The sequence below is a fragment of the Trichechus manatus genome, unplaced genomic scaffold (assembly GCF_000243295.1).
Source record: "Trichechus manatus latirostris isolate Lorelei unplaced genomic scaffold, TriManLat1.0 scaffold00010, whole genome shotgun sequence".
In the NCBI taxonomy this organism is placed as follows: domain Eukaryota; kingdom Metazoa; phylum Chordata; class Mammalia; order Sirenia; family Trichechidae; genus Trichechus; species Trichechus manatus.
In genome coordinates, this window is record NW_004443946.1 from 1482782 (window position 1) to 1494211 (window position 11430).

The 11430-nt window shown below is 34.5% G+C and overlaps 1 protein-coding gene across 1 annotated transcript in view; it reads right to left on the reverse strand.

Moving 5' to 3' along the window:
- NEMF (nuclear export mediator factor) overlaps positions 1–11430 on the reverse strand; it is a 73455-nt gene that overhangs the window by 46296 nt on the left and 15729 nt on the right. The window contains exons 6-16 of the mRNA XM_004371087.2: positions 10186–10253; positions 8297–8383; positions 6803–6876; positions 5859–5929; positions 5707–5782; positions 5228–5290; positions 3741–3818; positions 3446–3654; positions 3017–3208; positions 2715–2778; positions 7–41 (exon numbers count right to left, since the gene is read on the reverse strand). Coding sequence (XP_004371144.1) covers positions 7–41; positions 2715–2778; positions 3017–3208; positions 3446–3654; positions 3741–3818; positions 5228–5290; positions 5707–5782; positions 5859–5929; positions 6803–6876; positions 8297–8383; positions 10186–10253 — 1017 coding nt within the window. The remainder of the gene's footprint in view (positions 1–6; positions 42–2714; positions 2779–3016; positions 3209–3445; positions 3655–3740; positions 3819–5227; positions 5291–5706; positions 5783–5858; positions 5930–6802; positions 6877–8296; positions 8384–10185; positions 10254–11430) is intronic.

Genomic DNA, 11430 nt, shown 5'->3' on the forward strand with positions numbered 1-11430 from the left:
TTTAGGGTTTGCTTTGTTTTCTTTTCTGCCGATTTGAATGCCTATTTTTAAGAACAGAGTTTTTTAAATAATTTCTTTGGTGAGAATTTATTTAAATAAAATCAAAGTAAATAATAGGGCAATAAAATTTTTAAAACACCATAAACTGGCACTATCTACACCGTCCCCTATCCCCACATATGCACAAAAGTATTGTAGAAGTAATTTTTGTGCCTTAAATTTTACAATAATTTAAGCCAAAGATTTACTATACCCAAATATTTGCTCAAGACTTACAAATAAGAGCCTCATTAATTTACCAGATATTTACAGAGTGCCTACTATGTACCAGGCTCTAGCCTAGATGCTGGGGATACGATAGCGAATAAAACAAAGTCCTCATCCCCCACTGAGGTTACAGTCTATGAGGAAAGAGAAATATTAAACACATAATCATTCAAATAAATGTATGGTAAGTGCTTCTAAGGATACTATGACAGTATAATAAGGGAACCTAATTTATACTTGATTATGATCAAAGAAAGGAGCCTTGGTAGTGCAGTGGTTAAAGTGGAGCCTTGGTTAAAGTGCTTGGCTGCTAACCAAAAGGTCGTTAAAGTGGAGCCTTGGTTAAAGTGCTTGGCTGCTAACCAAAAGGTCGGTGGTTTGAACCCACCAGCCGCTCTGTAACAGAAAGATGTGGCAGTCTGTTTCTGTAAAGATTCACAGCCTTGGAAACCCGACAGGGCAGTTCTACTCTGTTCTATAGGGTCACTCTGAATTAGAATCGACTTGACGGCAGTCGGTTTGGTTTTTTGGTATGGTCAAAGAAGGTATCTCTGAAGAAGTGGCATTTAAGCTAAAGCTTACAGGATTAATGGAGTTATCAAGGCAAAGAATGGGAAGAGCGCTATAAGCAAAAAGAGAGGCTCAGCTTGATCAGCAAGTAGTAATCACAGGATAAAATGTCAAGAAATGAGCTTGGTGAGATAGAGTCAAATCATGAAGGCCGCTCCAGATATTAAAGTACCTCTTCTGAAGTTGTCTAATATTCTAGGGGCTGGGACACAGCAATGGATAAAAGAGACAAAGATTCTACTTTCATGCAACCTATATTCTAGAGGGAAGACAAATATTCGATAAAGGTATGCTGTGGTGAGAGTGTTTTTTAAGAAACAAAACAGAGTAAAGAAAGAGTGGTTGAGGGTGATGCTATTTTAGAAAGAGTCGTCAAGAAAGGCCTCTTGCTGTGAGGACCATGGTCTCAAGGAACATCTAGCTCAATTGGCATAACACAGTTTATAAAGAAAATGTTCTACATTCTACTTTGGTGAGTAGCGTCTGGGGCCTTAAAAGCCTGTGAGCGGCCATCTAAGATACTCCCTTCAGATGCCAAGGGAGAATGAAGAAAACTAAAAACACAAGGGAGAGATTAGTCCAAAGGACTAGTGGATGACAACTACCACACCTCCACCAGACTGAGTCCAGTACAACTAGATGGTGGCCGGCTACCAACACCGACTACTCTGACAGGGATCACAATAGAGGGTCCCCGACAGAGGTAGAAAAAAATGTAGAACAAAATCCTAACTTACAAAAAAAGACCAGACATACTGGCCTGACAGAGACTGGAGAAACCCGAGAGTATGGCCCCTGGACACCCTTTTAGCTCAGTAATGAAGTCACTCTTGAGGTTCACCCTTTAGCCAAAGATAAGATAGGCCCATGAAACAAAATGAGACTAAAGGGGCACACCAGCCCAGGGGCAGGGACTAGAAGTCAGGAGGGGACAGGAAAGCTGGTAATAGGGAACCCAAGGTAGAGAAGGGAGAATGTTGGCATGTCATGAGATTGTTAATCAATGTCATAAAACAATATGTGCACTAACTGTTTAATGAGAAGCTAGTTTGTTCCTTGTATTGTTTCTATTGTACCTTCATCTAAGGTATGATAAAAAAAAAAGAAAAAAGAAAAAAAGAAAGGCATCTCTGATAAGGTCTCCTTTGAGTAGATATGTGAATGATGGGAGAACCAAACTATGAAAATTTCTGCACGAAGAACATCCCAAGTAGAAAGAGCAGCAAGAGGGCAGCATGCTTCACTGTTTTAGGAACTGATAACACTCCAGTGTAGCCAGAAAGGAGTGTGTCACAGGAGTGCAGACGATGAGGTCAGAGGACAGCAGATCATGTAAGACCTTACAGGTCAGGGAAAGGGCTTTGAATTTTATTGAGTAAGATGGGAAACTGGAAGATTCTGAGGACAGGAGTGAAATGACTTCACTTCTGATTTAAAAGGATCACTATGGCTGCTGTGTGGCGTACAAACTGTAGAGAGAAAAGGCTATAAGGAGAAAGACTCAGTAAGAGGCTACTGTTACAGTCCATGTGAACACAGGGACGATGGAGACGTGCGCCACAGGAAATAAGTAGCCAGATTCTGAATATATTTTAAAGGAAGAGCCAAAAGAATTTGCCGATGGATTAGATATGGCTTATGAGAGTACAGAATAACATTTTCAGACTGAGCAAAGGGGAAAAATAAAGGTGCTATTTACTGAAATGAGGAGGAGGTTTAGGGAAGGAAAACAATATTAGAAATACATGTGGTATGCAAAACTAAGTTTGAAAGCATTTCTGAATCAGACAACCACATTTAAACTAATGAAATAATTTAAGCCATTAAATTAAACCAGGGAAAAACAATTTTCATTCTAAGACATAAAGTTTAAGTACCTTCTCAGCAGCTTCAACAGTCTTCTGTGTTTTTTTAGCGGCATATCTCTTGTGATCATAATACCTTGAAAAACATATTTCTCTTAAATTTTAATCTTTATTTAATTTTCTGTTATTTCTAATTATACAGATGTTTAAATCACAATATATTTTATTTGTTCTATATGAAAACAGATAATGCACAAACCTGTATTAAAAAGTACTTTAACTCACAGGCAAAAATATAGATTTTTCTTAACATCCTTAATATCTTGTTTATTGCAGATATCACTTTACCTAAAATTTGTACCTAAATGACTTACTTTTTGGCATTGGCATACGCTGACAAGCTAAGATCAACATCAACAGGTAAGGGCTTATTTTTCTGAGGCTTCTGCAACTGTTTATTTTTTTGCTTTTTCTTTTTTCCTTTTGGTGGTTCTGTTTCATTTTTCTCAACACCGATGTTACCATCAATATCATCATCTTCCTCCTCTGATAACAAGTATGGATTTCTATTAAAAATATTCAACAGTATTTCACTAAAGTCAATGACATCACTTTTAATTTCAACTTTCTCCTCAATGAAAGTATAAATGGTTCACAGTACTTAGTTTATTTATTTTAATGTAAATTAATTTCTTCTTTATCTTCAATGATAACTTTCCAAATATAAGGAAAGAAAAGACATTTTAAATGAATACAGTGAACAATTAAGTAGCAAAATGAAGACAAGCAAGAGTCAAACTTACCTTAGCAGCATTGTAACGTGATTTGTTTGCAGCTTTAATTCTTTGATTGCATTTGCAACAGGATCTCCTTGAGCTTGGGCTTCTTTCACAATTAATCCAATTTCTGTCCAGTCTATCTGGTTGGCTAAAGCACTTCGAACTACCTGAATGGCTCTGTCAACTATTTGTAGGTTCATTTCTATGAGCTCTCCTTTAAGTTTATCTATTTCCTTAAGAAATAAACAAAACACTTTAGTATAATGCCACTTAATTTACCAGTCTTTGAAAAAGTATCTGAAAAATCTAAACATAATACCTGAGCCTGCTGAAGAGCTTCTAATCTGTTTTCATGATCCTTTCGGACATTATCTAATTTCTTCAATGCCTGTTTTTCCTTTTATTGACAAAAGAGATTATTAAAAAAGTGGGCTTCTACTTCCTGGCACCATCTTTCTCTTACCTCCAGAAACTCACCTAGCTCTACCTCTGCCCCTTCAATGTTGATATCTATCTAGTTAAAACTCCCCATATTCCACTCCCCCAGGCCTATCCTATCCTGAAGTGTTGCATACTCCAAAATTACCTCCTGCCCACTCACCTAACACTGCCTGTGTAGGGAAGTTTTTTGATTATAGGTTATACTGTACATAAGACATGCATCCCTAAAGCCCGTGCATTACTCAAACAGGTAGAATTCAAGAAGTTTCCTCATGGCATAAATGTAAAGTTTGGGTGGAATGCATTCTTGGACTGCCATGAATTAACCAAAACAGTGTCTTATTTTATTGCTGCTTGTTATTTTCTCGGCATTATTTCTAGTGTTTTACAGAACACTCTTTTTCCTAAGTTAACACAAAGGCTTGTGGTAGTTATTTGACTTGCATTTTATCATATATAATTTACATTTCAGTTATCAATTTGGGGGCACATTTTCCAACACTAATAATAGCAACACCAATTACTGAGTATATGCAGGCTGGATGAAATTACTACCAAATATTAAAAATATCTAGAATGGTGACTACAAAAGAACCCACGATTACCAATATAATTCACAAACGTTCTGATGTACATAAAAACATGGAGTTCAAATGTTACTGTTAAGTACTGATTAATTTTTCAAAATGGGTAGTGGGAGGGAACAATTCACATAATTTCAAACTTTTATAAACAGATTTTTAAGATTTTAGTAAGATTTTTGAAAAATCTAGTCTCCTTTAAATCAAGAACGCTTATTGCCAATTTCCAAAAATGTTCCAGAAACATAGTCAAATGTGCTTGAAAAACACTGCATGTTAAACCCTCCTTGTGGTTTAATATTTAAGAGTAGTTTAAGCATCTAAGGGGCTTAATTTAAAAGTCCAGTTTAAAAAAAAATCAAAACACACAGTTTAACTTTATTTAATGATAAACAAATACACTTATTTGTACAGAAAGGGGGAAAAAGCTTTATCTCCCTCTTCTGCCCTATTTAAAATCTCCCCAGAATAGCAATCCCTTAGCAGCCGAGTTTGTAGTGTTTTGAGTTGTTTTAGGAAATTAAGTCATACTAGAGTGTAACTAAGTAACAGACCTCACCTTCCTACTGTATTTCCCTTATCAGAGAATATGTGATACACTGATAGACCAAATAAGGATACACTCTTCAACAATGAGACCTGTCCTGGATCTGTATCCAAAGAGATCAAGGAGTTCCCATGCTACTTCTAAAAGGTTGCACATTACTTTATGAAAGCATTATCCACCTATCAAACCATACTAAGGACAGTTGGTTTAATATAAATGTTTTTAGTAATACGATACCTGTTGTAAAGCTTTTAAGTCTATTTTCTGACCTTCTATCTTGGAATAAAATTCATCCACGGCCTTATTAAAAAAACAGAAACAATAACTAGCTGGGAAAAACAAAGTCTCTAACTTGCATACTCAGAATTTTATGTCTCTTTTGTTTGATAACACTACTGAAAGAACCTGAACAGATCCAGTAAATGTATTATATAGCTAAACAGTATCAAGAATCAAAAAATAAAAAAAAAAGAATCAACTTAAGTTCAAATCTTTGGTTCTTCATCTTGAAACAAAGTGGCAACAAACAAGTTTCTAACAACTTTATCTGTGATACCTTCATTGATCTCTAATTCTCAGATTCACAGTGACTGTAAAGTAAGAATATTTTCGATTTCTCAACTGAAGCAAATTTATATTAATTTAAAAAACTTACATCATACTAATGAACTGGTCAAAGAAGATAAGTGGTCAAAGAAGAGAATTGGAAAACCCACCTTGTCAAATGATTCAAATTCTATATATGGACATTGTAAATGTTGAGAAAATAAGAAAGGATGAAATTCTTCGTACCTGTAAAACATATTATATCACATTCAGTAACATCAACAAACATCCAAAGTAAACTGACCCATTCCTGCATGCTTACGTGAGTATATCTTCAGTTGGTTTATCTGTAGCCAGGCTTGGTTTTCTTTCTCTTTTCTGAATGATATAGCCCTACAAAAATCCAATACTGAAATTAATTTTTATCTATAATTAACAAAGATTTACTTTTCACTACTGATATTAATTTTATTAGTTTAATTTATGAAATTATTCTACAAATAATCACTTGCATCTATCGATTGTATCCCTTTCCATAATGTTTTTTTTTAGACTTGATGAGTAATGTTAGAAAATAATGGCTTATTCATGGACAAAAAACAGGAAGGGAATAAAGAAAATGAAAACTAGTGATTTGATAAAGTGATAGGAATGTACATAGGCTTTTTGCTTTTTCTCTTTTCATTTTTACAAATTCCGTAATTAAAAAAAAAAAAAAGCCAAAAAGCATTTGTACTTTAAGTAAATCAGCAAAAGTAAGTCTAAGGTTCATTTCGTTGGCAGGAAATTTTAATTCATTTATAAAACTAGGCAGGTATATTTGGACTGAATTTAGCTATAATTAATCAGAACTTCCCCCCTCAAATTGTAAGTAAAGTTATATCCTGAAATAAGGAAGAAAAACACGAATAAGGTATGAGGTAATTCAGAGGGTGTTTACCGACTGGAGGGATGTCAATCACTAAAGCTTTGGAAAGTGCTAGCAAATTAAAATGTGCTTCTCTACCTAAAATCAACCTAAGAAGAAATACTTTGAAATTCTTCAACTTTTCTGTGGTAACAATATTAACACAGTATTTTCTATAAAAGATAATTTAAAAAAATTACAAACCAACCGAAATATTTTTAAAAGACTATTATAATAAGCACAGAATAGGTGTCAATCTTCTAAATTACAACAATAAAATTTACATTTACTAACCCTTTAATGAATATTTAAATTCTGAAGATCTAAATAAAAACCACAATAAATATATGTAGCGCTACCTTTCCACTGAAGTTCAATGTTGTTTTCATATAGTCTTCTGCTTTCTGCAGACAAACAAGTACTTTTTCAATATCTAAGAGGAATGAAAAAGGAATAGCAATCAAGAGTCAATCAGGCACTGTTAACCAACTATGCAGAAAATCAGAAGTGTTTGTGAAATAAAGTGTTAAAGAAAATCACATATAGTTGTTTCATGTTTGTAATCAGTACATATAAATAAGGATATGTTTTGGCTAGCCTGTTGTCCCAATAGCTTTCACTGAATAATCCATCTTTCTCCCCAAGATCTGAAAGGCATCTTGTTCCTACACTAAATTCTCATATATATTTGAGGCCTGTTCCTGGATTCTTTATTCTGTCTATTCCTTCTCTAATAAATTACTATTTTAATTAGTGTAACTTCACAGTACACTTTAATCTGTGAAAGCTATTCCCCATCATTACCATTATTTTTCAAAGTTTTCTTGAAAATTTTCGTATGCTTTTGTTCCAGATGAATATCAGATTAATTTTATTAAAAACAGCAATAGCAAAAACAACAGCATCTCTTGGCATTTTGATTAGGATTGCACTGACTTAGTATACTTTAGAAACTAAAACACTGGCTTTTAATTATCTAAAGGACATTCAAAGCTCAAATTTTTTAAGTCTAGAGCTACCTACTTACTCATTACTTTTCCAGAAATAAGTTTCATCGTTTTTTAAAAAGGAAACAGACCAAATTACTGGGCTAAGGGCTGTGGGTACCATGGTCTCAGGGAACATCTAGCTCAACTGGCATAACATAGTTTATAATATTCTACACGCTACTTTGGTAAGTAGTGTCTGGAGTCTTAAAAGCTTGTGAGCAGCCATCTAAGATACTCCACTGGTCTCACCCCATCTAGAGCAAGGGAGAATGAAGAAAACCAAAGAAACAAAGGAAAGATTAGTCCAAAGGACTAATGGACCACAAGTACCACAGCCTCCATCAGACTGAGTCCAGCACAACTAGACGGTGCCTGGTGACCACCACTGACTGCTCTAACAGGGATGACAACAGAAGGTCCCGGACAGGGCTGGAGAAAAATGCAGAACGAAATTCTAACTTACAAAAAGAAAAATACTAGAGTTACTGGTCTGACAGGGACTAGAAAAACCCCAAGTGTATGGCCCCCGGACACCCTTTTAGCTCAGTAATGAAACCACTCTTGGGGTTCATCTCTCAGCCAAAGATTAGACAGACCCATAAAACAAAATGAGACTAAATGGACACACCAGCCCAGGGGCAAGGAAGAGAAGGCAGGAGGGGTCAGGAAAGCTGGTAACAGGGAACCTAAGTTCAAGATGGGAGAGTGTTGACTGGTCATGGGGTTGGCAACCAATGTCGCAAAACTATATATGTATTAATTGTTTAATAAGAAGCTAGTCTGGTCTGTAAACCTTCATCTAAAGTACAATAAAAAATAAATAAATAAATAAATATAGACAAAACTTGTACCATGCAGACATACCTTTACTTTCAAATTTTTCACCCACTTTGACATTGCTGGAGAATCCATTTTCTATAAGACAGTGTTCAATAAGAGCTGGTCCATAGGCTATAAAAGCAGAGAGTATTATGTTTCATATTTTCCTATAAAATTTAAATTCAGAATGTAGTACGAATTCATATCTCAATATAAATGATCTACTTTATAACAATAGCTAGTAAAAATAACAATTAGTTTATACTATTTTGAAATGTCATTAAAAATAACAATCAAGTACCTGTAGAAATCTGAGACCACAACAAACTTGTAGAAGTCAATGCAAAAGTTATAGATATAAATGTAATGGAACTGAGCCACAGATAAAAGGATTATAAACCATGATCAACAGGGATTTATCCCAGGAATGCAAGGTTGGTTTAACATCTGAAAATCAATTAATATAATACACCTTATTGATAGAACAAAGGACAAAAACCACACGATCACCTCAGTTGATGCAGAAAAAGCATTTGACAAAATTCAACTCTCAATAAACTAGGGATAAAAGAGAACTTCCTCAAACTGATAAAGGTGTCTACAAAAAACTTACAGCTAACATTATACTTAATAGTGAAACACTGAATAATTTTCCTCTAAGATCAGGAATAAGACAAGAATGTCCATTCTTGCCACTGCTATTCAACATTGTACTGGAGGTTCTAGCTAATGCAGTCCAGGTCAAAAAGATAAGAAAAATTAAAGGCATCCAGATTCAAAAGGAAGAAGCAAAACATCTCTATTCACAGATGACAGGGGCCTGTATGTTAGAAAATTCTGAGGAATTCACAAAAAAACTACTTTTGACGAGTTTGCAGGATATAATATAAATATATAAAAATCAATTTTATTTCTGTCCAAAAATGGAATTTAAGAAAACAATTCCATTCACAATAGCATCAAAAAGAATAAAATATTCAGAAATAAATTCATCAAAGAAGTAAAAGATTTATACACTGAAAACTACATAACATTGCTAAGAGAAATTAAAGATCTAAACAAATGGCAGAACATTCCCTGTGCGTGGAATTAAAGATTCAATATAGTTAAGACAGCAATTTCCCCAAAGTGATCTATATGTTCCATATAATCCATAAGAAAATCCCAGCAGGCTTTTTTGTGGAAAGTAACAAGCTAATCCTAAAACTGATAAGGAAATGCAAAGGACCCAGAATAGCCAAAACAACTCTGAAAAAGAACAAGGTTGGAGGATTTGCACTACTTTATTTCAAAAATTATAGAATTTGCAGGGTGAGATATTGGCTTAATTCAAATTTTACACATAAAATATTAAGAGTTGAAAAGTCCTAAGATAACTTTCTATGCATTCTAATTTCACAGGAGAGGAAAAGTAACTCCCTATGCTCAGTAATCAAAGGTATATGCCTCCCCAATGTCTTTCCCATGTTCCCTATTACAGGATAAGTAATGATTTCAAGTATAAAAGTTTATCGATAATCTTTACTCAGGGTATCAAAGGGGCCTGGCAGACACTGGGATGCTCTGAGATCCACCAATAAAAAGGCCAAGCTAAGTGGTTATTAAACCAAGGATTCACACTAACAATATCAGAAATACTAATTTCTTAGACTATTACAGCTAGCACTAAAGTGCTAGATAACACACTATTAGCTTACCCAATAATACTGCTTTTAAACAAAATCTAATTAAAAAAAAAAAACTTCAAATTTTATATGGCGTAATAAACTACTTCTTCACTGAAAACACTTATTACTCAAAAGGTCATTTTAAACTCCTTTCTACATTTATTAAATTGCTTACATTTTCCACCAGAAATATAAAAAGATTTAAATATACTTGTGAAAACCACATTATCTTCCCAACATTTCATGGCAATATGTAGAATTACTCACGAAGTAAGGGATTAAGAACTCTCTTCAGTAGTTCGCCCTTAGGTGCACTGGCTATTATTTCAGTCAGTCTATGAAACAAAATTGACACACCTCTTACTATCTTATATTTAACAAACCTTATAGCAATGTTTATATCCGTAATATTTTCATATGCAACAATTCATATGATCTTCACAACAACAATCTGAAATATAACAGAAATTAGTTCATTTTGCTGGTGGGAAAATGGGTCACAGAGTTAAGTAACTTACCCAGGTTAATAGGTTCCTGAACAGCAGAACTGGAACTTGAATCAAATTTTTCTAAAATAATTCAACTTTGTCATTTTGCTTATCCACCATTTGTTCGCATATAAATATCGTGAAAAAAACATTCTATATAAAAGTTAAATATTATCTATGGATCATGCTGTTATATCTTCATCACACTTGAAATGGAAATGCCTAATTAAGCATTGAATGAGAACTCTAAAGGATGCTGCATGCCAGTGGTTCTCCAACTGTGGTCCTCAGACCAGCAGCATCAACATCATCTCGGGACTTCTTAGAAATGCAAATTATTGGGAACCAGACAAGCATGTCCTTTATCACCACTCTTATTCAACACTGTGCTGGAGGTTCTAGCCAGAGCAATCAAGCTAGAAAAAGAAATAAAGGGCATTCAAATTGGTAGGGAAGAAATCAAAGTATCTCTATTTGCAGATGATATGATCTTATACACAGAAAACCCCAAAGAATCCACAAAAAAACTACTGGAACTAGTAGAAGATTTCAACAAAGTATCAGGATACAAGATAAACATACAAAAATCAGTTGGATTCCTCTACACCAACAAAGAGAACTTGGAAGAGGAAATCACCAAATCAATATCCTTTACAATAGCCCCCAAGAAGACAAAATACTTAGGAATAAATCTAAGCAGAGACGTAAAAAGACCTATACACTGAAAACTACAAGACGCTACTGCAAGAAACCAAAAGAGACCTATGTAAGTGGAAAAACATACCTTTCTCATGGATAGGAAGACTCAACAATGTGAAAACGTCAATTCTACCCAAGGCGATCTATAGATGCAATGCAATCCCAATCCAAATTCCCACGGCATTTTTTAATGAGATGGAGAAACAAATCACCAACTTCATATGGAAAGGGAAGAAGCCCTGGATAAGTAAAGCATTACTCAAGAAGAACAACAAAGTGGGAGGCCTCACACTACCTGATTTTAGAACCTATTATACTGCCACAG